Source organism: Oryzias latipes, chromosome 10, assembly GCF_053564925.1.
Source record: "Oryzias latipes strain Hd-rR chromosome 10, Olatipes_Hd-rR_3.1".
NCBI classification, from domain to species: Eukaryota; Metazoa; Chordata; class Actinopteri; order Beloniformes; family Adrianichthyidae; genus Oryzias; species Oryzias latipes.
This window is the reverse complement of record NC_136246.1, coordinates 2,671,958-2,699,650: the sequence shown is the minus strand read 5'-3', so window position 1 is coordinate 2,699,650 and position 27,693 is coordinate 2,671,958. Positions and strand designations below refer to the sequence as shown.

Below are 27,693 nucleotides of genomic sequence, written 5' to 3'. Positions count from 1 at the left end.
GAAGAGTGGCGTCACTGGCTGGAGGGCGCTGAACTTCCATTTATGGTGTGGACGGACCACAAAAACCTGGCTTATTTACGTACCGCCAAGAGACTCAACTGCCGCCAAGCCCGCTGGTGTTTGTTTTATGAAAGATTCAATTTCACTACAGTATAACCTACAGACAAGGAAGCCGGAATGTCAAACCAGACGCTCTCTCTCGGAAATACAGCTCCAGTGATGAATCGGTCACCTCCACCATCATCCCTCCTACCTGCATCGTGGGGAATCTTACGTGGGATGTCGAGTCTCGAGTTTTACAAGCACAAGGTGAGGAACCGGATCATCCCCCTGCTCCCAATTACACTCTGTATGTGCCCACATCTCTTCGTCCAGATGTGCTCTCCTGGGGTCATGCCTCTCATATAGCCGGCCACGCTGGAATTCATAGGACACTGAATCTCCTACGGCGACGGTTTTTCTGGCCTGCCATGGAGAGAGATGTTAGGGCGTACATCGCAGCCTGTACCACCTGCGCCCGTTCAAAGTACTCCAACTCTCCTCCAGCCAGTTTACTGCATCTTCTGCCCATACCCAGCCGTCCCTGGTCCTACATCGCCATGGATTTCATCACCGGACTACTACCCTCCCAGGGTAACACAGTCATACTCACCGTGATTGACCGCTTCTCTAAGGCCGCTCATTTCATCCCTCTCACCAGGTTGCCCACAGCCACTGAAATGGCGGAAATCTGGGTTAGAAGGTTTTCCATCATCATGGCATCCTGAAGGACATTGTTTCTGACTGTGGACCCCAATTTGTCTACCAGGTTTGGAAGGCCATCTGTTCTGCCTCGGGGGCCATGGTGAGCCTGACATCCGGCTACCATCCGACTACCATCCCCAATCTAACGGCTAAGCAGAGAGGGCCAACCAGGAGCTGGAGGCCGCTCTTCGTTACCTAGCGGCCCAGACTCCATGTGATGGATCGAGCGGCCAATGAGGACAACAGAAGTTTATCAAAAATGAAATTTTTAATTTTTCTCAAAAAATGTAAAAGGATGAACAAACTGGGCCCGTAAAAGAGGTCAACAGAAACATAATTAACTCAGGCAATAACTTTAACTTAACCAACTGAACAGACCAAGTAACAGAAACAAACTGACCTAACCAAAGACACAACAGGGGAACATATATAGTGGCTGATCAGACCACTTGAGAAACATGGGGGGGGAACTAACATGACTACACAAACATTTAACAAAGACTATAAAGACAAGACTAAACACAAAACTTGGTCTCTTAGTGGAAGAGAAAATCATCAAAAGTGGAACAAAATAAATAATGACCAACAGATGCAAAGCAAATAAACATTAAATAAGTCCATTAGTTTCTCCCCTGGAGGCTTCAGTAGATGGTGCCTTCCTAATTGCCTGGCTGGAGTATTTAAAGGCTGTGAAGACTTGAGCTCCTCCTTTGCCAGTCCTCACAGCACAGCTCCAGGAGCAGAACCTCAGCCACACCCGTAGCGACCAGTAGCCCCCTCAGTACTGGCAACTCAAAAACAGGTGACATTAATTAAACAAACCAAAATAAGTAAACTAAACAAGTGTACATGTGCTAGAAATTATTGAAAATAGATAATGAATGTATATTTTATTATTATATTATTATTTTATTCAAGAATAGAGAATCTGAAATAATAAAATTAAAAAGAAAGTGTGCAATGCTGAAGGGAGGTTACCGCCATGTTGTTTGTGGGTGTGGCAGGGTATGCTGCCATCACACTCCCACTGATTGGTCCAAGTTCCTAGTCTGGATCGAATGCGCCCAAATATACCCGCAAAGTGCACACGTCTGCACAGCCTTGCCCATTCTTATATAAGCTCACCATGAAGCACCGAAATCTGTTTATTATGGTCCAGTAGATCCATATGTAGCGGTACCAGTACCAACTTGGCAGAAAGTTTCAGTACCCATCACTTGTTTAAACTGAGTTGTACATGTATCACTGAGTTACGAAACCACAGTAAATGTGAAGCTAATGAGTGAACATCTACCATAAGATGGTTCTCTCAAGATCTTGTTTAGGTGTATAGCTGCTGAAAGAGGCTCGAGGCGCTGTGCCTTCAGCAGCATGCTAAGCAACAGCGCTGTCTCCAAATCTACACTTTCAGTAAACTTTCTGTTGCTGCTGTGGGTCCAGCTCCAGTGTGCTTATCCTCCAAATCTGACCGGATCCTGATGAAAATCACTGAATTTTCCGCTGCCCTTTGCTATACATATGGAGCCTGGATAAATGATGTTGCCTCACAGGACACAATGACTGGGTTTTTATACAGTAATTTATTGTTATAAAGTAAAATCAAAAATAGTCAGACTTGCTCTTAGTATAAAACACAAAAAACAGATGATTCTTTGGCAACTGGTTGATGTATTGTGGCAAAAGATTTATACAAATCTTGAAAATAGCAAGAAATAAAATATGGCAGTGGACTCTGACCACAGAGAAATTAACATAAAAAATCAAAATCACCCACAAGTCATCAAGTAACCACTGGGAAAAAAATCACAAATAAACAAATGAGAGAAAAACTCACAGTTCGTAGCTGTACTTCACATTCAGGAACACTGAAAATGCCGCTGCCCTCCCACACGTGTAATGGCTCAATACCACGGCTCTTGTCCTCTATGCAATCCACGTAACAATACATCATGTTGAAAAGCCAAAAAGTAATAAAGACAGGTTTGACATGTTTTGCATAAATTACCTTACGTCACAGATAACTTTTCTTCGTGCAGAGATTTTCTTTCATGCAGACGCACAGCGGAGCCAGAAAGCTAAATAGGAAGACAGGAAGCCTTCTGTTTCTTGAAAATAAATGTTCAACGGGGACTTCCGCGACACTGCCCTCTACTGGCTAAACACAACAACATTTAAAGTAATGGCACATGAGAAGCTACATTGCAAAAACAGTGAATAGTCACAAAAAAAAAACATTAAAATATATTAGAACAAAAGCAAATAGACTTGGAATCTAAAAGTCTTTAAGAACAAACAGAGGGAATTGGCTGGCCAATTACCACTCTACTACGCATTGGTGAATTGACAGCGGGGGTGGAGGGGGTCTCATGTTCAGAAGGTAAAGGGGGAGAGGACAAAAGAAATTCACCAAAAGGTATGAGGTGCCATGTAGGACATTATTCAGAATTAGCATTCATAAACACATATGAAATCTCTCACACACACTAGTGAAATGCATGTATACATACAACTGAAAATATATTCATTCACGTACACGTTTGAAATCTCTCACATACACATGTGAAAATGTTCTCACACGCTGTAACACTCTACAGTTCATTTAGAGTCTTAAGATTATTGTCGTGGATTGACTATGGAACACAAATGAACAAATGAACAACCAATTAAATCAAGATTTGTTCTTTAACCATCATAATTTCATTGAACCCAGTCACACTCCATGAATCGCGCTCCCGATTACATTGTAGGTCCGTGCACGCGTTTACGATGATTCCCTATTGTCCGTCTAGCGACTCCCACTTGTGTGCGCGTAAGCGCTCCAACTTAAAAAAATTCCTCCCAAAGTCAAAAGAAACAGAAAAACTGAAATGATCTCACCCCGTCCTTCGGGTAAATGTCAGGGAGTCTCATTTCTCTCTTGGTCACTTTCCAGCCACGTCCTTCCCCAAAAGAAATTAATAATAATCCCCGCGGCAGAATTTGGAAAGGTCCGCGTCAGATCCTCCTCTGTAACTCCCGATGGTCGGTTTCCGGGGTATTCCGTGCGTGCTTGCTCGTTGGAAGGGCCCTCTTAGTCTCCCTTTCCGTCTTGTCGGAGTTTGAACTCTCCTTAGGCTTCCAGCCCACCTTGTCTGTCCCTTTTTAACCCGGAAGCCATGCCGTGTGTTAACGCACCCCAGCTGATCGCATCAGCTGTGAGGAGTGACGTCAGCGGCATCCCCGGTACACAAATACCCAAAATACACACATTCACTAAAATAAAAGGAAAACATAGGACCTCTTTACCTCTTAGGGTGTAAAATACAGAAAACATGATACATTTATGTGGCTTTGTCACATAGTCCCCCCCTCCAGCAGAAGGCTTCTAAGGAAAATGCTCTCACACACAGTACTGAAAATGCTCTCACAAACACATGTGAAAATGCTCTCACAAACACAACTGAAAATGCTCGCACACACTCTACTGAAAATGCTCTCACACACACTACTGAAAATGCTCTCACACACACTATCAAAATTCTCACACACATACTACTGAAATTTTCAATAGAAACGACGGAAGGCATTTTAGTAGAGACAGTTTTTTTTTAAACTTTATTGTTAGAAACGAAGTTGGTCGATGGAAGGCATTTCAGTGGAAACGAACCTGTGTCCGAATTCCTGCCCTAATCCCTAACTACAAAAACCCTATAAAGTGCAGCACTATATAGTTCTCTGAATTTTAAAAGCAATTTGGACACCCATGCTCACTACTTTTTTCTTTCGGGTGTTGTTAATAAGGTGCTTGACACGAAAACAAATTGGCGCATTACCGCCACCACCTGGTCTGGAGGCGAACTACTCCTATTTAACGCAGAGAATGACACCTATTTGTCAGAGTAAAAACACAATAAATATGGACATTTTACAAAGACTGCTTGCTGTGTTCTGATCATGGAAAACGTGGCTGATTTATAAATAATTAAATTACAAACACTTTGGTGTTGATTTAATGTATTTGTTCATAAATAAACCCCCAAGTTATTTGTTCATGCCAACAATATTTATTTTTTGTTTTTGTGCCGCTGAACGATTAACCGGCTCTTGCGAGGAGGCATTTTTTTCTGTATTTTTCTTACACCTTACTAAAAATGGCTTTAAATATGAATCTGTCCGTGTTCATGGCAATAATTCAACCGTTTTTCGTGAGATCATTTTGTATCGTCCCCCGCCCCGCAGGAAAAAAACAGGTATTGGTATTGATATTATTAAAAAGATTCACGTCCCTCCTCCAGCCTCATCTTTTCATGCATTCCTCCTTTGTGTAATGTGCAACTTAATTATTAAATATATTTTCACAAATCCTGTTCGGTTAAAAGTGTGTTTGTGTCCGCGCGCAGACAGACGGCCTGAAGCGCGCTGAACCAGCTGGTAAAGAGGCAGGTCAAAGTAAAAAAAAACATTGTAATGGTTCAACAGAGCTGAAAATCTATGAATTAATTTTTTCCTGATGGAAAAATACTTTTTTTTTTAGGTTCAGCCATTTCCCGTTTTAGCTGTTTTGCGCCTCAGTTGGGCATCGGCACGCAGATCTGAACACCATGCTTGTCTCACGATGAAGCTCATTTGAGCTTCTTTTCTGCTTTATCAATTGACATCATGTCCCTGCCAGGAAACCTGCTCCTTCCTTCCTCATCCAGCGCAGTGTTGCCAGATAGTCACACCTCTTTCATCCTTCTGCTGCCCCAACTATCGTGCGTGCTCTCTGTAGAATACACTGGGAGCGCGGGGAAAAACAACTCTCAGCTACAGAGGATGTGAACAGGTGAACAGGTAGAGAGGAGAAGCAGGTAAAGAGGCGGGGGAGGGGCTTTGGCTTCAAACTCTGTCAGAGAGATGAAAACACGGGCGTCAGATTCAGACGCAGCTTTCCCTGCGGGAGTTGAAGCAGAGACTTTCCCTGGTATGATTTTATGAACTCACACATGGAAACATGATTACCAAGTAGAACTCTTCAAAATAATAAACCTGATCTCTCCACATTCTCCGTGTCTACCATGCATTGATGCACACATCGCTCCATGCAGCGATCAGACCATAACCTCTAGCTGGTAGCTCCGCCCACACGCGACCACGGTATCAGGCTTTTAAAGAATACAATTTCTAAGAGGCGGGGCGGGGCGTTGCACACCCCCAACAACAGGTTAGATGACAGTGGCCATAGGCGTCTCTACCTGGTGCTTTCACGGAGCTTCAGTACATAAGACTCCAACAGCCGCACAGCCTAACGTGGTCCGCTAATATATATTCATGATTCATGATGATTCCCGCAGGGTTTATTTCTGCCGCCCGCTCCCGCCCGCAGCACAATTCAAACCGCCCAATAAACCTTTTTCACACTTCCGCATTTTTTGACCGGAAATACGTCAATGACGTGTAAAACAACTTCCTGTTAGCTTAGCGGCACATACGAAGAATGGCAGAGCCGAAGAGTTGCAGTTTCTGTTGTGTTCCAGGCTGTTCGTCTTCCAACCAAAAACAGCCCGGCCTCTCATTTCATTATTTTCCTGTGGATCCAAACCTGAAACCCAAATGGATACGGCGATATGAAGAGAGGAATGGCATAGTTTTAATGTAAACACAGGTAGCACCGTCTGCTGCCGGCACTTCGCTCCGGATGTGGTGCGGCTGCGTCGTTCGTCGCCTGAAGAGTGGTGTTGCCCCGAGTATTTGCCCTTGGAAAAACTTTACTGCTCCTTCGAGGAGGGAGTCAGTATATGACAGAACCTCAAACGTCAGTCTATGCAGCTATGTTGTGAAGCTAGCGACATGGTGGCTAAGCTAAGGCAGTAAAGATGGATCACCACTACGTGACACACCTATGGAAGCGATTATGTAGCATGAATAAAAAGCAAAGTCAAAACCAGAAATGCTTTTTCATTTTCAAAATGAAAAGGCATTTCTTGACTCAAAAATATAATGAAAAAGCAAACCACCAAAATGCTTTTTCATTTCCTTCCTCAACACAGCTTATTCTGTCACTTAATTAAAATTAAAATTAAAATGGTATTTGACATTTCATTTTCAAGACGTTCCATGGTAAATGTGTAGCATGATTCATTTAGAAATGTCTAATTTGACATTTAAAATGGATTAATAGAAATGCTTTTTAATTTTCAAAATGAAGCTGCATTTTTTGACTCAAAATTAAAAAGAAAAAGCAATACTTCAAAATGCTTTTTCATTTCCTTCCTTAACCCAGCTTTTTCTGGCACTTAATTAAAATGATAAAGAAAATAGTATTTGACATTTCATTTTCAAAAAGGTCCCTGGTAAATGTGTAGCATAATTCATTTAGAAATGTCTAATTTGACAATTAAAATGGATTAACAGAAATGCTTTTTAATTTTCAAAATGTAGCTGCATTTTTTGACTCAAAATTAAAAAGAAAAAGCAATATTTCAAAATGCTTTTTCATTTTATACCTAAAACCGCTTATTCTGTGTCATAATTAAAGCGAAAATGCAAAGAGGGGATTGCATTTGCATTTTAACATCCACCCTGCGCACCTTGTCACAATATTCATTTCGAAAAAGCATTAGCAGAGGGGAGGCGGGGCGATGACGTCACTGCTTTCTCTGTGTGTCCGGCTGCTGAGTGACGCGCACACACGCACCAGGAGCAGACTGTGTTAGCGGCAGAGACGAGGGTTTTGTGATGGTTGTGAACTTCTGATGAGTTTCCACAGCTTCTCAGGACTTCATAGCAGCATGTCCGCCTTATGCGGTCCTCCTCCTGACTCACCGCGGACAAGCTTTGTTCTTCGGACCGCCAGCTGCCTTCGCACAGCGGAGCGCGAAGCTCCCGACGATCGCTGAAGGCGGAAATGCTGCTGCGATCTGAGACCATCATATGAATTTGTGTTTCCAGTGGTGTCCAGAACAAAATAAAGACTGATGTAATTCTGCCATTCTCCGCCAGCGAAGCACAAACCGGAACTAAGTTTACACGTTGCTGACGTGTTTCTGGTTTTTGCGAAAAAGGTCTATCACGCGAGATTTTGGTTGGGTCCCGCGGACCTGGCGGGACCCAATCCCAATGCAGCCCTCTACATCGATCCACACTGGTTTTTCGTAGAGACTTCTGGGAAATTTCTAGTGCAGGCTGCCGATACACATCACCATAGCAACGCTTTTGACTGCCGTTAAATCTCGCGTGGTCAGCCAACTTCCGTTTTTACTGAAATGCCTTCCGTTTCTATCGAAATTTTCAGTAGTATGTGTGAGAGGATTTTCACATGTGTATGTGAGAGCATTTTCAGTTGTGTATGTGAGAGCATTTTCGATAGTGTATGTGAGAGCATTTTCAGTTGTGTTTGTGAGAGCATTTTCACATGTAAATGTGAGAGCATTTTCACATATGAATGTGAATGAATATATTTTCAGTTGTATGTATACAAGCATTTCACTAGTGTGTGTGAGAGATTTCATATGTGTTTATGAATACTAATTCTGAATAATGTCCTACACGGCACCTCATAAAAAGGAGAGCTAATAAACATGAATAATTTATCGCAAACATTCATTCACCATAAGGCGACTAACCCTTCAACTTTTACTCACCAAAGAGGAGGAAATGTTTGTATCGCAATATTTCACAGAATTCATTTTTTTACACCTCTACTCGGTAGGCTTTATAAAGCACTGAAGTAGATCGTGTGAAGTGTTTTTGCATCAATACTCAGAAGGTCTAAAATGCTGCTGCAAACTGACACAACTTTGCACAGTTCTTGTTGTGTTGAGGAGATGCTGACACAGCGAGATAACATCTTTTCTTGATTAATATTTTTGGAATTTCAGAAGCAAAGGTTATTGAAACATATTGATCAACCGGTTACAATCTTTACTCTTCTGGATAAGTTAAGAGCTGTTATGAAACAGATCAAGAGAATCAAAGTGGACATTCAAAATGTTCCTCTATTTACTCAACTTTGTGCCTTTTTTAAATTAAGGTCACATTTTTGACTAGGTTATTGTGCTACCCTCCTCCAGCATTACTTAGAAAAATGTATTTGTTTCTCTCTTTTTGCAGAGGCCATAAATACATTATTAGATAAGAATAATAAGAATAAAGATGGATAGCATTTATCTGCGCTTTTCAAGAAGCTCAAAGTTCTTCCAATGTGTCCATTATTCCTTCATATTTGGTGATGGTAACTACTGATGTACGACAGCTGTCCTGGGGCAGACTGACAGAGGCGTGACTGCCAGTTCACGCCTATGGTCCCTCTGACCATCACCGGGACATTCACACATCAGTGGAGCAACACTGGAGGCAGGGAGGGGGAAGCGTCTTGCCCAAGGACCCTTTGATCATTGGCCAATCTGCTCAACCATCTGAGCCACTGCACTTTTAATGCACATTTAAAATGTTGTTCTAATACAGAGTCTCAATTGTTCCCTGCTATCATCAAATGTAAAAAAAAAATCTTATATCTTAATTTAAAGAACATTTTTCTTGGTACAACTGACATGTTGTAATCATTAAAAGCCTTGATGTTTTAACTATTTACTGATTCTCCAGTGTTGAACTAAATGTAATTGAAATGATTTAGTACTGTTTTTTTACCTGAATGCAATGTTTTCATTACAGAACATGGGCCAGGGGGTTAATGTATTTTCGGAGGGTCCCTGAAGGCAGCAGACCTGTTGCACGCGGAGGGAAACGCCTCCTCTTCCTCCTCTGCTGTGGTGCTTCAGCGGAGTTTCTGCACTTTCACCTCCGTGCTGTCTGACCACTGAACGCGGCGTGGACATGGCTTCGAACCGGGTGATCGTGTACGGCGGGCGCGGCGCCCTGGGATCCAAATGCGTCCAGCATTTCAAATCCCAAGGATGGGTGAGTGTTAGCGGGATGCTAACATGTCCGGCTGTGGCGCTGGAGGGGCTAACGGCGCGCGTGCTTTGTGTTCACCGGGCAGTGGGTCGCCAGCATCGACATGGCTGCTAACGAGGAGGCGAATGAAAACGTGATTGTGAAGATGAGCGAGTCCTTCACCGAGCAGGCGGGACAGGTGAGCGTGCTGCGTTCAGGAACAGTGAGGACGGTAAAACGTCTGAATCGGAATCAAGATCCGATATTCAGGATTACTCTTCACGTCGCTGGAATTATTTGCGTCATGTGTTGCTTTACCCTTTAAGGCTGCCTTCACTTACCAGGTCAAACGTAGGAATTTAAAGTAAAAGAACTGTGTGAGACTTTTACCTGAATACTTATTTATTTCTGTTTTTTAATCATTTGCTGTGCTGCTTTCTCAGTCGCTGAAATTCTTTATTTCTAGTTTCAAAATCTATCTACCTAATTTAGTATTAATTTGTGTTTAACAATTAAATCCAGAGTCTGGTTGTGACGTCACTGTCTTGCTTGACTTTCTCTAATCCTCCTAGTGATGTCTCAGGTTTTAGACACTTCTACCAGTTTATGACTGAAAAAAACCACCTATGTTCTAGAGAGGGCTGTTTTTATCACACAACTAGTTTTAGTCTTTTTTCCTTTCCCTCCCCTGTGACGATGTCCCTGAACTAACCGTTTGCAGCTGGCAGGTGAGACATGTCAGAGGCCTGCAGCTTCATGGAGGCCCCGGCTGTTGTGTGTCTGCAGGTGACGGCAGATGTGGCCCAGTTGCTGGGGGAGCACAAGGTGGATGCCATCTTGTGTGTGGCGGGTGGATGGGCTGGAGGAAACTGCAGTTCTAAAGGTCAGAGTTCAAAGTCTCTTTGCTGTGCCATTAATCATCAGCCTGATGTTCTGTTGGGAGGATTCTCTGTATTCAGGGATTCTGCTTATTCGCAAGTGTCTCTGGTCCCTAGCGCTCACAAATACGGGGAGGAAACTGTGTGTGTGTGTGTTTCCATCCATTCATCCAAATGTATATATATATATATATATATATATATATATATATATATATATATATATATACACACACACACACACACACATAAAAGTACAATTGTGATGTCTTTGTCAGGTCATGTATCCTCGTTGATCAGTCTGCTTTTAAAGTGGCTCCTGCTCAGCATCGTTCTGATTCAGCAGAATTATTTCTTACTGGACCCTCCCTCACCAGAAACCAGAACCCCCCCATGTAAATCTGCCCGCATACGGATCACCACTACTGAATGAGTAAAATGGTTTGTAAACCTGAATTTTGTTGCTTAGCAACGCTTGTGTTGATGCAGACATCAACTATGAGCCAAAGCTGGACATTGTGTTGACCAGACTTGTTAAAATCATCTTAAAGTAGTAGAGGTCAGTCATTTTACCAGAGACGGGTTTGGTGGGACAGAATCCACAGAATCGGCCCAGCAGTTCATGAGTGTGTGTGTCCGCCGGTGTGTGCTGATGAATTCACAACTTGCCACCTGTCATAAATGTGTTGTGTGTGTTACTATGTTGATGGAAAGTAACAGTTGTTCCTCATCATTTCCTTCAGACTTGTACAAAAACACAGACTTGATGTGGAAGCAGAGCGTGTGGACCTCCACCATCTCCAGCCACCTGGCCTCTCTGCACCTGAAGTCTGGGGGGCTCCTGACTTTGGCCGGGGCAAAGGCAGCCCTGGCAGGAACTGGGGGTGAGGGCCCCTCTTTGCTTCTCGTCTTGGTCGTACAGCCTGGTTTGTGTTGCAGCGTCTGTTGTGCTGAATGTGTGTGAGTTCTAGAGCTGTTCAGACAGAAGCTGATGTGATCGGTGCTTAGAGTCTCCTTCACAAATGAAGTCAAGTCAGACTTTATAAGACTTGCTCTCGACAGGATGACGGGTATGAAGACTGGATGAAGGTTGAGGGTTTTTTGGTAGATAAAAAGTGGGAGTCTGGTCTCTTATGCTCACCTGACATCCCTGCAGCTGCAGTAATGTCTTAGGTCACATGATGCTCAACCCAGCCGTGTAATCGGTTTATGACCCAACAGCGGGCAGGCGGATTACACGCCGGTGTGGGTCTGTCAATGCAAAGAAAATAGTAGTCAGGGAGGCGCGTGAACGGAGCCGAGAAGTCGAGCCCTGTCTTCGATCAGACACTCTGGATCATCAGTGAGCGTCAGACAAATCCTGATCCTCTGTGCAGAGAGGCAGATCACTGCCTCTCTGCACAGAGCTTTGGGAACCAATGCGTGCTTTATTGATGATCTACATTGTTGAATGTGAAGGTGGGCTGCTCTGAATCCTGTAGGTAGTGTGAGCTTTTCTGTGACACTATGAGGTGACTGTGTGTGGAACAACTCAGACTCATGCCTGTCCTCTCCAGAGCCGTTTGTGGCTCCATCACATGACTAAAGCTGAAGACCAGTTTAAAAGGGCTTCTCCTGTTTATGATCATTGAAAAATGTTTCTTCTAAAAGGTACGTTTAAGTTTACTCCACTTTCTCTGAGGGAATCTTAAAGAGGAATCTTGGTTAAAACCAAGTGTGTCATGAAAGCCAGAACTGCTCATGTTCTGCAGCCTCACCGCTGACCTGAGCAGAACTGAGGGAACGTTCCACATGTCCTGCTGTTCCGTGCAGAGGTGGCTGGTGGAATGCCTCTTTTCACTTGGAGGTGGAGCTTCTGCTGCTGGTCTGTATGAGAGCCGGTGGGGTTTTCCTGGTTCTGGGTGTCTGGACTGAACCGTTGGGTGGTGCATGTGTGCTGTGGTGGGGGGGAGGTCTGTTTGTGACCTCGGGGTCAGCCTGCAGATCACAGAGTTCATGATCAAAGCTGCAGGGCTCCCAAACACAAACTGCTCTCTGCTGGCCTTTGAGCATGTGGCTGTCGCGTCTGACCGTGCTGTTCAATAGCACTTTGCTTTCATAAAGGACGTTTTTGTCCTCCTGACCAGTCAAAGCCACATTCCCAGTCAGGCACTAGATCAGGGGCCAAAGTGGGGGTCGTCGTTGCCTAGCAGTATTTCCACGTTTGGACCTGCAGAGCCAGGAATCAAACTACTGACTTTCTAACTGGCACATCAGCTGTTTATTTCTTGAGCTGAAGCTGCTCTTTGCTGCTTGCTTGTGACTGTGTTTAGCAGAATTCCTGCAGGGTCAGAGGTTCACTTCCAGCATGACCTTCACCTAAACGTTTCAACTGTGACTGCAGTTTGCTGGGAGCACAAACAGTAATATCACTAGATGGCAGCGGCGGTGCTCATCCTCTCTTTGGGGGGGTCCATGTCCGCTGTTATTTTCTTAAATCTACTTTTGCTTTTGGTGAAAATCAAAGGAGTGAAAGCTGTTACCTCCCCTTATTCCTATTGGTCCACCTGTGATCCATGCTGAAGGCTGGATGGATGTTTATGGAGCTGCTTATGAATTCCAGATGCTGCACATCCAAACATTCCTGCAGCTTAACTAGAGCTATGCTCTGTACTTCTGCATTTTGCAGTTTAGCTTTATATATTTTAGCTATATTTCTATGTGTCTTATTCTTAATCTTATATCTCCATATTTGGGCCCTTCAGATAAAGTTGTGGAGGTCAGTAGAAAGCCACGGTCTCTAACAAAGACAATGGTGCAGGATGTGTGCAGAGGTCCACAGTGATCCATGCAGCAGTGATGCTTGCAGAGAAGATGGACAGCACACTCTGTTCTGTTGACTGCATGTCTCCAGGACTCTGGGCAGTGATCTTCCTCCTGTGCTTCACAGGCATGGTGGGCTACGGCATGGCCAAGGCCGCCGTTCACCAGCTGTGTCAGAGTTTGGCAGCCAAAAACAGTGGGATGCCACCAGGAGCTGCGGCCGTCGCTATACTGCCGTGAGTATCGAGAGGAGCTACAGATGCCAAAAGACAAAGCAGCTAATGCGTGGAAGACTCCTGAAAGGAGGGAAGAGTCAGTACCTGACTCCTCACATGGAGAGGAGGAAGAACACTCGTCATCGTTTCATCATTTCAATCAAAACGTGAACAATGTGTTTTCAAATTGCAAGTTAAAAGCTGACATTTTAACCAGATGTGATGCCTGGATGAGTGACTGGCCTCTGTAGAGAAGCATGACTAGAGCAGAGATCAGATCCATCATGTGTTCATCATGATCCTCACCACACTTCAAGGTCAGAACAACTGATCGTTCTTCAGAGGCCAGACTTTGGTTTCTAGAAAACCAAACGTGATTCTTATTTTTGCAGTGATCTGTTGTGTTTCTGGATTTTTGCTAAATTCACTTTTGAACAATGCAGTAATGAGTAAATGCTCCATTCTGCACAAATGTAGAAGTATATCTTTTTTTTATTTTATTTTCCCCCCAGCGGCTGAAGGGCTCAGTTTGCTGCATGTGGGACCAGAAATGAACCCTGGTTTCCTGGGGGGTGCGATGAGTTTCATCCAGTGTGGGTCCTTGGCTAAGACCCTTCACGCTACTGCCTAACTATGTAGCCCCAATGGGGCCCAGGCGTGGCTCTCCCTCTGCCCAGATAACTACAGGATTGTGTCAGGAAGGGCATGCGGCGTAAAGCAAACATGCTGATTGGCTGTGGCGACCCCCTGAGGGGACATGCTGAAAGGTGAACAGCAAACAACTCGTTTTTTCCCCTCCTCTTCTATGGGTTTGTATCTGAAACTTTGATACAAAGACAGTCTAAATAAATAAACAAATGATCAGATTGATGAACACTGAACATTTGTTTTCAGAAAACATCCCATAGTCCACAGAAGCTCATCTGGATGTTCTAGATCAGCTGCATTACTCCAGCAGTCCCTGTAGTGCAGGGGTCGGGAACCTATGGCTCGCGAGCCATATATGGCTCTTTTGATGGTCACATGTGGCTCGCAGACAAATCTTTAATTATACTTTTTTTTTCTTTTTTCATAAGACCAGTCCTTGTCTGGCGCGATGCAATGCCAGAGGCGCCCAGTAGTAGCGGTGCTTGGAGAACAAAATCTACACCAGCACTATCAGTTACTATTATCTATTATTTCACAGAGTTTGTACCAGCTGGAAACCTGTGAATTGACGTGCCTAAAACTGCGCCCTCCCGTCTCTGAGAAAGAGCGCGCAGTAGCGGAGACGGGATGTGTGAGGAAGAAAGCGGGGGGGGGGGGGGGGGGGGCACGGCCAGTAAGGTGAACCGCGCAGGGATTGTAATAACGTAAAACCTGCTGCCCGTCACTCACTGCAGCGTGTGAGTGTGTGTTTGGCTCCCCGTCTGCATGTGATAAGAATGTCTCACATCTACAGAACATTCAGACCTACGATCACGTTTAAAGTCTCAACGCCTGCATGAAGCAGAAACTCACCACGTATCAACCAGACTAGACCATCAGCAGAACTACCACGAGAAATACTCATCATTTATTAGCAACAGCATAACAATGTTATTAAAAAGAATTCACAGACTTATTGTACTTTAAAAATGTTGAAATTTCATCAAATTCACACATTCACTTGTATATTTAGTTTTAAACATATTGTCACGGACTGAGTTTAACTTGGCTGTTGGGCCGCGTTAAAAGTTCTGGAGTTCATTAAACGCGTCAAGCAGAGATCTGATTGGCTCTCAGTTCTGTCGCTCAGGCTGTTGTTAGGTAGTTTGGACCAATGGGGTTCAGCTATGGGCCGAATAAGGGAAATGGGAGGGCTGGAGCGGGAGCAGGGGAATATAAAGTTGGGAGAAGCGCTCTTGTCTCGGCGGGGGATTAGGAGCTGCTGAATTAATTGTACGGCGTTTGTTGCGGTCTGCAGTAACCAGAATAAAAACCTTTAGAGAGGTTAAGTCTCCGTGCCTCAGTGTGGGAAAGGGACGCTACATTATTGTACGGCTCTTTCGAAATTACATTTAAAAATATGTGGCGTTTATGGCTCTCTTGGCCAAAAAGGTCTCCGACCCCTGCTGTAGTGCATGACAAGTGGAAAGACGTGCAGAGCTGCTGAGAAGACGAGCATTAACATTGATGGAGATGCCCGTGTCTCCTCATGGGTGTCTGCTGGTCTCCTCTCTTAGGCTACGTTCACACTGCAGGGCTTAATGCTCAATTCGGATTTTTTCAAAAAATCCGAATTGTTTGCTAGACTGTTCACATTTCCAAGTAAATCCGAACTTTTGTGATCTCCAGTGTGACCGTGACACGACCCAAACAAGACCCGCATGCGCAGAAGCCAGAAGAATACTCAACGGTGAACGACGTCACTTGTTTGCGGAGCAGATGTCAACAACAGTGTTGTCAAAAGCGGAGCTCTTTTTGTAATATTAAATTTATTTTCACGAAGGAGCAGCACAATTACAATCTTCTCATTTTAAGAAGGCAATGGAGTCGGGATCGTCTGTACCCACTGTAGTGGAATAGGAATGTGTATGTGCTGGAGCCGCTCGCCCGCGTGTGTGCAAGCGCGTGCCGCGATAGAGAATAGGGGGGGGGGGGGGGGGGCAGTGTGTGCGCGCATTCATGTTGTGTGTTACGGAGGACGGTAATAAAATAAGGTTTCCCCCAGAATAAATGCTATGGACTCTTTATTAACCCGTTCTGGAGAATCTAAGGATCAGAACAGGGAGGAGGAGGAGGATCGCCTCGGGTCCCCCGCGCTTGAGCACGGTGGAAAGGGGAGAAAGAAAAAAAAGTTATGCGGGAAAGGTTCAACACCACGCTCTGCCATTTATCTGGAAATTTTTTCAAAAACCGCCCAGTTGCAATAAGAGCCCTGGAGTTTGGCCTGAAAAGAGCGATCAGCCCAAATATTAATCCAATCCGTGACCTCCCTTCCCTTCCACTGTCTCAGCAGCATCGTCCACCATGGTTGATGTTTACGTTCTCGTTCCCGCCTACTTTAACGCAAAATGATGACGTTTGTTGCGTGTCGATGACGTACAGTTCGGAATCAAGTCGCCTGGCCGGTCAGACGGCGGTCGCAATTGAAAAGACCGGCTACAATTCGGAATCAGGATGGCAAACCCACGGGGCCTGGGTCGCAATTGAAAAGATCGGATCTGTGTCATTCAGACTGTCATGAAAAGATCGGAATTGGGCCGCTTAGGGGCAAAAAATTCGGAATTGGGTCGTTTCAGCCTGCAGTGTGAACGTGGCCTTAAAAGGCTGATGCAGCCCCCACCCCTGAGTGGGCTGAAAGCGTTTCTGCACCGTCATGGTGAGCAGTGTGGAATGTGGGGCTTTTCAGATGCATTTCTCTGCATGAGGACTCTGCAGCCACATCTGCTTAGCATTAGCCATGACTTGCATTTCTCCTTCCAGCCCTTTTGCTTTGCTGCCCCCTGCCCGGGGTAAAGGGTCGCTGTGTTCATGCTAAATCCACTGTGTCAATGTGACTAAAGGAGACTACCAACCTCCAGAAACGCTTCCTGTCGTTTTCGCTGTTTGTGTTTTTTTTGCTCAAACCTGAAAGTGGGAGCAGCTGATGAATTTGGTCTAGATCAGGGGTCCCCCATCCCCGGGCTGCGGGCCGGTACCGGTCCGTGGACCACTTGGTACCAGGCTGCATACTTCTTCTTCCACTTTCGGCTTCTCCCATCAGGGGTCGCCACAGCGAACGAGTCGCATGGTAAATTTGGCAATGTTTTACGCCGGATGCCCTTCCTGACGCAACCTTCTCAAACCGGGCTTGGAACCGGCAGAGGTAGAGAAGGGAACAGGGAGCAGCCCGGAGTCGAACCCGGGTTTCACGGACGGAAGGCGCCGCAAACCAGCACGAGCTAAACCGGCTCCCACCAGGCTGCATACAATGACTAAAATTATTTCCATTTTGTTTATTTTCTGATCCTGAAGGAAGTTTTCTTTTGGAAAAATCCCAGATTCTGTTCACCACATCTGTCAGTCTTGACACGTCATGTGACTGAGCAGCTGCTCGGACCGCTGGGTTAGGCGCTCAACGCTTACAAGCTAATGACTAAAGAAAAACAAACGATAAAACATTTGGAAAGCTTCTGTGGAAGAAAAGAGTCAGAGGGGAGACAGATTAACAGTTTTTGAATTAAAAGAAACATAAAGCTGCTGTTTACAGACAAAAACAGGAGTTTTCTTCTAAATACGGACAGATGTTCTCGTGGACCTGAAGCTGCTCTGTGCAGCGAATGAAGTTTGAATGTTTCACACACTAAAAATAAAGATGCAGACATGATGGATTCATGTTTATTGTTCTATTTAGAAAATGGCAGTTTACGACGGTTGTCATTTCATTTTGCCTTTTTTATCCACCATACCCTAAAGTTAGCGTCATGGTGTTAGCATCCACTCTGACGTCTTCATCTTCATCCCAAAGTCTACGTTAAACCAGCAGCAAACATTTTAGAGAAAGAAGATTCCATCAAATAAACATGTTTCTGATTTGTGGAAACTTCTAAAAGGGACATTTATGAAGTTTCCTTCAGCAAAGCTGAATTAGGCATTTGTTCAGAAACTAGAGCACAGAAAATATTCCTGTGTTACAAAGAGACACAGTGAATCAGGATTTATGTCAAAATTAAATATGATAAATCTTTTACCCTGAAAGATGATCTGAGACTGGGTTGATTTCTCAATGTTATCATGGTTTTCTATGAACAAAAAAACCCCTGAAATGTTGCTTTTATTGAATTATTTACAAATCAAGAACAACTTCTACAAATCAACAACTTTGTTTCACTGAATCTTGGTTGTCTGTTGAAATTTAAAAAAATCTACTAATCTTTTACATTTTTTCTAAACTAAATTTTTTGTAGCCTTTTACTTTGAAAAATAGTTTTTTTCAGAAAGCGGAAGCTTAAAAATGTTAAATGCAAACTTCGACCGCGTTCCGACGGGTCCATGAAAATATTGTCTGACATTAAACAGGTTTGTGGCCTGAAAACGGTTGGAGAGAGAGCACTGCTGTAGAATGATGTGAGGTCTGCACAGACCTGGGGTTTAATGAAGGTGTATGTGCACAGAGATGCTGCAGCCTCTGCTGTTCTGTGATCCTTATCCACCTTCATTTGGCAGCGTTACCCTGGATACGCCCATGAACAGGAAGTTCATGCCCAACGCTGACTTCAGTTCCTGGACGCCGCTGGAGTACATCGCAGAGTGAGTAAATGCATTTTGTGTTGCATAACGGGGTTGTGCTGCAGTCTGCATGTCTGTGTGCTGTTTGCAGTCTTACGCTCAGACCGTTGACTGTAGATGAAAGCTGGACTGAGCGAGGGTGATGTCAAAAACAGCTTACTTCCTGCTCCAGCAAAAATAAGTCAGTTCAGTCGCCATTTTCCTGCAATATGGACCTCGCCATTCGGAGTCAGACGAGAGAACCTGTCAGTCAGACATTTTGAACCTTGGAGGTGGGGGCCATAGTGGGGGCACCACATGCTTCCACTGAGATCATTTAGTAAAAGTGTTTTTTGTTCGTAATGGAAACGATCCATGAGGTCCCGTAGAAGACGTGTTATGATGAGATACTCGCACACATGTCCTCTCACTCATACATACACTCTGAACTGAAACAGAAGGCAAATAATTGATCGTGCTGTGATTTGCTGAATCACCTTAACATGAATAATAAGTGCACCACGTTGAAAAAGTGCACTAGAAAAGACAATGTCAGATTTTTAGAAATATTTATCCTTTTTTAAAACTGGAGATATTTTGTCATGTTAAAGTACGTTCTGACTTAATATTTTGTTCTTGTGCCACTCACTTCCTGTTTAGGGCGGAACTTCCTGTAGTTCTCAGCCAATCACAGCATGACAAAAAGTCTGTTTCCTTTTTTCTTTTAATTGAACAATTCTAACTTTACCAAACAAAACTTAACATCAGATATTTGAAGAAACATCTTTAAGTAATTCCAGTCAAAGAGAACAAACGCAGAATGACATGATGAAAAAGGATAACTAATTAAAAAGATTTTAAATTAATTATTTAGAGGAGAGAGAGAAAATAAGTTAAAGGCTACAAGATATTTTTTGTACTTTTTTTTCTCTCCTTGAACACCAAGGCATGGAATAACTATGCAGATCTTTTTTCTACTTTGTTTTTTTTATGAGACCAAAGTTGATATCTTGAGTTAATGTTGGTAATGATGGTAACATACGTTTCAGTTAATTGTTTATGTTTGTCCTAAATAATTATGTTTGGGACATGAAAAAAATCATGCTTCAAAGTTTTAACTTTACTTTCACAAAATGTCCACAAATCATTCAAACTTGTGTAGCCTCTTGAATTCTGTGGATGAGTAGATGTCATTCATGAAGTTACCATGAATGTCTTTAGTTTGGGGGAATCCAAACATTGGATTGTTTGGTTTTGATCACCTTATCGGATTGGCAGCAGAATAGACAGAACTGTGGACAAACATTCCACTTTAGTTAAATATATTTGACCATAGATGGAGAAATCTCTCTGTAACCAATCTAGATTCACATTTGGTGAGTTTGGATTCCAGATTTAAATGAACTAAACTAATAAATTGTTCTTAATTTAGATCTTATTCTTTAAAGAGATGAATTCCTAAACATTTTATTTCTGATTTTAAAAAGAAAATATAAACTTCAGTTGGTGGAGTTTCATGAGTAAAAAAGGGCATTTACTGTAATTTCCGGATTATAAACCGCTACTTTTGTGACATGCTTTCAACCCTCCGGCTTATTCAATAATGCGGCTAATTGATGCATTTTCTCTTTTTTTAATGCTTTTTTTCTAACGGCCACTAGGGGCGCTCAAGCAGAAAGGGTAAAGAGTGAGACAGGGGGAGTACGGTATATGTGTCCAGGAAGACACAAGTTTAATGTAAATTCCTGCTTTGTGAATGAATAGCACCCTCATCATGGAAAGAAGAAATGCATATGACGCGGCTTTCAAGTTAAAAGCAATCGTTAAAAGCAGTGTGAAAAATCCACCATCACCAACGGGTTTGGAAAAGCCGGTCTGCTGCTGACGGAGAGGACAGTGCAAGAACAGGAGAGAATTTACCTCAGAGTGACACTGACAGCAACAACGAAGGAGACACTGAGAGAGAGTGTGGTGAAGAATGTCTGACGCTATTCCAATCTGACACTGAGGAGGAAGACTTCCATGGTTTGAGTGCACAGGAGGAAGATGAGTATGTGTGTCAGCGCGCTGTGTGTGTGGGAGGAAGGAGGGGAGCAGAGCAAGTATGGGGGAGAGCTCTCCCCTCCTTCCGCTGCAGCTCTCCCCTCTTTCTTACACACACGCGCGGATTCAGCACATACACATCCTCATTCTACAACACTATGGAGTGATATTTCTGCCACCACGTTGCACACAAAACTTTCTAAGTTGAACACAAAACTTTCTAGGTTTTTTGCTCAAAAATCGCTTTTTTTGCTTTCAAAAACTTTTTTTTTGCTTTTAAAAACGTTTTTTGCATTTGCAAAACACATTTTTTTGCGTGCGTTGTGTCAAATCTCGCTTTTGTCCTATCTTTGATTTTGCTAACTACTTTGAGCACGACTTAGCGTGATATGACTGCCACTGACATCGCCAAAAAGAAATCCGCATGCGTTGTGTGTCATCACACTTTTTTCCTATCTTTGCTGAGTTAAGTTTCGGTTTGACGTGACCAAGCTGCCATCAAACAGCTGCTGATTGGTCCACATTCTAACCAATCAAGTGTCTCTGTCTCATATTGACGGTACGCCGAGGCAGACATGGACTTTGGACTTTGTGTTGGTTCTGTTCGTACGGGATTCTGCTGTTTTCAACCATTCTGACCCGTTCGTCTCAGAGTAAAACCCAGAAGGAGCAGCAAAGCAGCCAAAATAAGACAGAGTTTAGTATTTATTCATGTCTGTGTAGAAACCAACGTGTTTAAAACGTCTGCAGCAAAAAAAAACACATGTCCAAACTCCGTCCAGCAGGGAAGCAACACTTTTTAAGATTTGTATCTGAACTATTGTTTTATTTTAGTCAAAAATTGTTGAAATATTAAGAGAAAATAGCATTTTTTATGACTAATATTTTTTAACTTTGGGCAAACGCTCACAAGTTCTAAAACATAAATAATAATAAAGGTCAAAAAATGCCTCTTGTGTATTATATACATTGAGTCTCCTGTGGTGAGCCATCATTCTTTTGCTTATTATTGCTGTTCATCTGATCCCAAACACGTGTGCAGCATTAAATAATATGCGCTTTGAATCTTTTATAGTTTTGTTTTAACAAACAGACCTTAAAGAAAATCACACTTTTCACTAATATTTTGCTCTGCAGGATTCACAGATCACACACAGGCCTGTTGCAGTAATGTCAGCAGATAAACATGACAGTTTCAGGAGATCCTCAGCCATAAATTCACAAATCTGACTTCATAAAAATGAACGAATGCTAAAAAAAAGAAAGTATGAATTATTGTTAAAATTATATTTAAAAAAATGAAAACGTCTTCATCAAAAATGAGGGTAAAAAGAGCTGCTTCAGCCTCTGAGCCTCGGCAGCAGACACCATGGTAGATTCATCTGGCAATGTGATTGGTTAGAATACGGCCCAATCAGCAGCTGTTTGATGGCAGCTTGGTCACATCAAACCGAAACTTAACTCAGCAAAGATAGGAAAAAAGTGAGATGACACACAACGCATGCAAATGTCTTTTTGGCGATGCCAGTGGCAGTCGTATCACGCTAAGTCGCGCTCAAAGTAGTCAGCAAAATCAAAGAGAAGACAAAAGCGAGATTTGACACAACGCACGTAAAAAAATGTGTTTTGCAAATGCAAAAAACGTTTTGTGTGAAACGTGGTGGCAGAAATATCACTCCATACAACACATGTTTCAATGTGAACACATGCGGCTTATACAGGTGCGGCTTATGTATGTACAAAAGGTTTTATCCTTTAAAAATGTAATGGGTGCGGCTTGTAATCAGGTGCGCTCTAAATTACGGTACGTAGATTTAACCTTAAATCTGTGCATTCGATTTTTTTTTCGTTTTCAATTGTAACAGAAATGGAATCTTTATCTTTTAGAGTGTTCTACTTATTTCCATACATCTGAATGTAAGGGCCTCCAGAAGTTTTTCATGGGGGTGACCGGTAGGGGGCCACATTAAATTTTGGGGTGGCACACAAAAACCATGAGCTATATTTTTAAAATTTATTCTACTAAAAGTAAAAAAACAAACTTTAGAAAACCAACAGAAAGTGAAATGCCTACTGATATTTTGTAGAACATGAACTTATAGTAGATACTAGTATAATAACTAATAGATACTAGTAGATATCATTAGTAGATACTACTACTGATATATTTTTATTTATTTTGTATATATTTCATGCTTAGGTGTGTCTGCTTGGTTGTTCGGCTCTTGACTGAGAGATTTCTATAATGAACAAAAAGTGAAATCCGTTGTTCTGAAATAAAAATAACAATACTCTTCCATGGTAACTATTAATTATATCTGTAGACATTTCTATTCGGGCTAATAAACATGAAACAGTTTTATTGTTAGGGCAACATGATTCTATCTTCACCTGTTGGTCCAGGAACAGGTGGAGCCGCTTTAGCAGAGTTCTGCCTTGTTTCTCTGACCAATGATGCTGACTGTCGCTCGTCTGATGCCGTCTCATCTTTGTCTTCCTCATTCTCTTCTGTCATTCATGCTGGGTCATGCTGCTCTGTCTCTGTCTCTCCCCTAACATCTCTTTCTCTCCTTCTGCTGTCCTTTTCTTCTTAAAATAAGAATAGATGTTGAATTTCTCTTCTTTCTCTCAAAATTGACTTACACAAGCATCAACTACTTACTATAGGTAACTCTGTGGAAACAGGACAAAAACACATCAAAATGTTGCGGTAACACAACAAACAGTGCTTAAATAGTGCCATAAAAATGAGAGGCGCGTGTGACGGGGACATCCTTTATTACATACTAATAAAAAGTAATGGCACATCCACCACCGCTGATGGTGTGGCGTATTTGCACACAATTCTGATCAGGTGATCTAAAGTACAGTAAAGAGATTGTTAAAGACCCACAGAAAATATTTAACAGGCATGAAAAGAAATGTAGTGTTTTGGGATGTGTGATTGTGTGTGTACGTGCATGCGTTGTCGTGCGCGCGTGTGTGTGTGTGCTGAAACCGGTGCTCGCGTGATGTGACACTGGTTCTTTTGTCTCTAAAGCTCTGGGGGTTCGAACGTGGAAGTGAAGCCCACGTCTTATTCGTGTTGTGCGTCCAGCGGCTCGTCTGTAGATGTCTGCGCGCTCAAAGGCAGCAGGGAGGGGAGGGGGTGTGGGCCGGTTTAGGTGATCAGAGCGACTTGCTGCTGCTGGCTGTGCATTTGGGATGAAATGAATAACTGATGCTACCACAGTTTATAGTGGCTAGTGAGGTGGCCACTGGGGGGGGCAGGTGTCAGCACTGCCTGTGAGTGGTTCAGAATAAAGTATCTCTTGCACTGCCCCTCACAATAAGCTTCCTCTCTTAGACACAGTAGTTTAGTGACAGTTTCTCCCACCACCTTTCATTCTTGGACTCCAACATTCTGCTATACGTCTATGAAGTGTCTCAGCTGCAAAGGCCTGAAAGACGTTTCTGAAAACAAATTTCTGTTGGAGGGAGCTTCAGCAGAGTTCAACAGGGAGTCCTCAGAATAGTTATGGGCAACAGTTCAAAAAAAAACTTTAAAGACATTTGTTGCTTATTTTCTGTCACTCCTGATGTAAAACAGAAAAGGCAGAAAGTGGAATAAAGTTGTCTGAAGCAGAGAGGCAGCTGCTGTCTTCTGCTCAGTCCTGCAAAGGGCTGACAGAAGTCTTTCATGGGGGTGAGCAGGTGATTGATGGGCTGCATGTGAGGTCATGATGGGGCGTCGTTTGTCCTCAGCCGTTGGAGCCGTGTTGCTCTGCGGATGTTTTCAGTCGCTCCGGCGTGTCTTTCACGTCTTCAGGGCAAAGAGGCATCACTTCAGCTCACAGAAACATGGCTCTGTTCATTCGCTGACAAGAAGATTATTTTCTATTATGTCTACAAAGAAAAATAGTAAGCAGGTAAAAAACAATAAAAAAAAAACTCCTGGCTGTTTAGGCAGAACAAAATTTTGTTCTCTGGAGGAATGACTGTTGATGGATGAGTAATTATAAAACTATTTAAATGTGAATTTAGTGGCGACACTGATCTGAGGTCTCCATCAAACTTCTTGATTTTGTGTTTTCATTATTGGCTCCCTCATTACAACAAACGCTGCAGTGTCACTGCGATGTGATGAATCTAAATACATGTATCATTTTACAACAAAAGAATCACCATTTGATTCTGTAATTCTCTGGTTTCATTTGAAGCTTTTCTCATCAGACAGAAGGATGTAAATAAATCCAATGATGTGATTCTCATCTCAGCTTCTGATTTGAGCACAGGAGATGCAGCTGTGGGTCACAGCTCTAACAACTGCTTTCTTCAGTGTACGGTTTATGTCGCTGGGCAGAAAGGAAGCACTTCATAGTCTAGCTGGGCTAATGTAATTAAGGCAAAGGACATTCACAGGTTTTTACGTGCAAGCAGCACAAAATCTGACGGAAATTCACAGAGATCAGGCATCATACGGGCAGAGATGCACATGCTGCAGATAAAGCCTCTCTTTCTTTAAAAAAAAAGTGTGACCAACAACATTTAGCCTCAGATGCGTGTAAAACACGTGCGAGCGATTCACCAATGTGGATTTTGGCTGCACGTATCACGTATGACCAACATCAATTTCCATTAGTTTTAGTGCTGGTTCCTCTAGAAAATGTATGAATAAAATCATCCATGTTTGAAAACTTTAGAAAAACATTAAAACATATACACATCGATGAACCAAACTAGCATGCTACTTGCTAGCGCTCACTTTAGCACACATTTCACAGCCTGATTTCTCTCTATTTAATCATGATTACTCTCTTGTCACGGTTCCTGTTGATCGGAATATTTTCTTGTCATGATGGTTTTTGTAGTTGATTGCAAAACCATTGCGTCCCCTTTTGTGATTCTTTGCGTGTTTGTCCGGACCTCCTTCGTTCTTCACTTGAGAAGACTGGATGCATCGTACTGGCACATGTATGTCACGTGACGGCCAGTCCAGTAATATGTATCAATGCGCTCATGTCAGCGCGGCTCAGAAGACATGATCTGCTGAGATCATCACTGACCAACGGTTGTTGTTCACAAATGAAGGGAAAAATCTGATTTTCAATCTACCTCACTTTCATTCCTCTGCTTCTTTTCTGGTTTGTTTTTAATAAAACCTCGACTCTGTGAATTTTAATGATGCAAAATCAATTTTTGAGCTTTTGACTGTATTAAAATGTTCAATCCTCACATAAAAACATGTATGTCAAGAAAGTTTGTTTAGTTAACAAGTTTATCACAGATCTGACCCCAAGTCTGTACACAATAATTACAGGTACAGGAAACACGTCCCAACCAACCAAGTTGCAGGAACCGTCAGCTGTAGGAGCAGTGTTCAGAACCAAGCCTTCCACGTTGATTCAGAACCGAGCCACTTTGTTTGATTGACAAAAATAATGACGCCCATAAAAATGGAGCCTCTGAGGAAACCGTTCAAAACTGGTTTTGCATCTCAAACCTCCTTTTAGTTTAGTGAATGGAGGGCATCCATAGAGCCCAGCTCCTGTCATGTGACCATGTGTGAGATTGCTTATCATATGTGGACCTGCCTGCCTGCCTGTGTGTGATGATGTCTGTAGAGCTGCCGTTCTGACAGAATCCTTTGTTTTTGCAGGACGTTCTTCAAGTGGGCTGCAGGTGAGAACAGACCTGCCTCAGGAAGCCTCATGCAGCTTCTGACCTCTGACGGCCAAACCCAGGCCGTGGCTGCTCAGTAGAGAACAGCCGGGGGGGTCTGATAGGCAGGGGATAGATGGAACCAAAGAGGATGGGGTGGAGCAGAGCAGAGCTGGTGAAGAGTGGGAGAGAAGATTGATAAGGATGGGAAGAAGAGGAGAGAGCAGGATGGAGGAAGAGCAGACTCACAGTGCCATCTAGTGACAAATCACTACATCTGTCCAGGTTTAACACAGCCGTCAAACCTCCCAACTGTTCTTCCTGAAGGACCATCAGGAGGTAATGGTCCTGCAGAGCCGCAGACATCTGTGTGCTAAATGAGATGTTTCAGTGTATGTTTGAGGCTGCTGTAGAGCCACAGCAGCTAATAAAGTCGTACTTGTGATGCTTTACCGTGTGTGACGTCATATCAGAGTAATTCTGTCGTGGCAGTGTTATTACAGCAGATTCATGTACTAGAATCAGCAGAGCTTTGCCAGTTCTCCATCCTCTGAAGGGCCTTTCCTACCGGCTTACACAGCTCCAGCATCAGGTGTTGGTTCACTGTCTACACTCTGGAGTTCCTCTGCTCCTGTGGAAACTCCACAGATGAATCCCACCGTCTTCTCTAACACACCAAGTGTTTACAAATGGAGTGGCCTTATTTTCCTTTGCAGCTCTGAAGTGTCCTTCATGCTGTTGGCATGTCTGAAGTGTCCCGGTGATGTTGATTTGTCCTGTAGCGGTCCAACATGTGATGCCTCCAAAATAAAACTACTATTTTAAAAATTCACCTGCTAAATGAAGGAAACGTCTTTATGAGTGTTCATGGATGATAACCTTCCTCTGGTTCTGTGTGCAGAACAGTTACTCATTTCATTTAAATTGGAGGGGAAAGCTAATGTTTCTGATTTTCAAAGATCCACAACAGATTTTTTTATTTAGAAACATTCTTTTCGAAGCTGGAAGTTAAAACCATTTCAATTCAATGGGTAATGTTCAAACAAAACAAAAAAAAAAATCCTTTTTAAATGTCTTCAGTCTGTCTGTTGGCCCATCTTCTAGCCTCCTCATTAGATTCATGTTCCACCCCCGTTCTGCTGGCTTTGAGCAGCAGGGATCAGTCGTTCCCCATCGAAAATGTTAAAAAGCAAAACAAACCTACACCATTGGCCTGTAGGAACAAAAATGTTACAAGCTCTCCAGGAGCAAGTTATGAAGTGTTATTGTGGATCTGCTCGTCCTGGCCACATCTTCAGTGACTGGCA

At 43.1% G+C, this 27,693-nt stretch overlaps 1 protein-coding gene across 1 annotated transcript; it reads left to right on the top strand.

Annotated features, from left to right (window-relative positions):
- Positions 1-9,412: 9,412 nt before the first annotated feature.
- On the top strand, positions 9,413-27,218 carry qdpra (quinoid dihydropteridine reductase a). The gene is made up of 7 exons (XM_004086468.5): positions 9,413-9,621; positions 9,704-9,796; positions 10,384-10,480; positions 11,219-11,359; positions 13,405-13,513; positions 18,662-18,745; positions 26,385-27,218. Exons 1-7 carry the CDS (start codon positions 9,538-9,540, stop codon positions 26,485-26,487), a joined length of 711 nt encoding a protein of 236 aa, XP_004086516.1. The 5' UTR covers positions 9,413-9,537; the 3' UTR covers positions 26,488-27,218.
- The last annotated feature ends 475 nt before the right edge of the window (positions 27,219-27,693 follow it).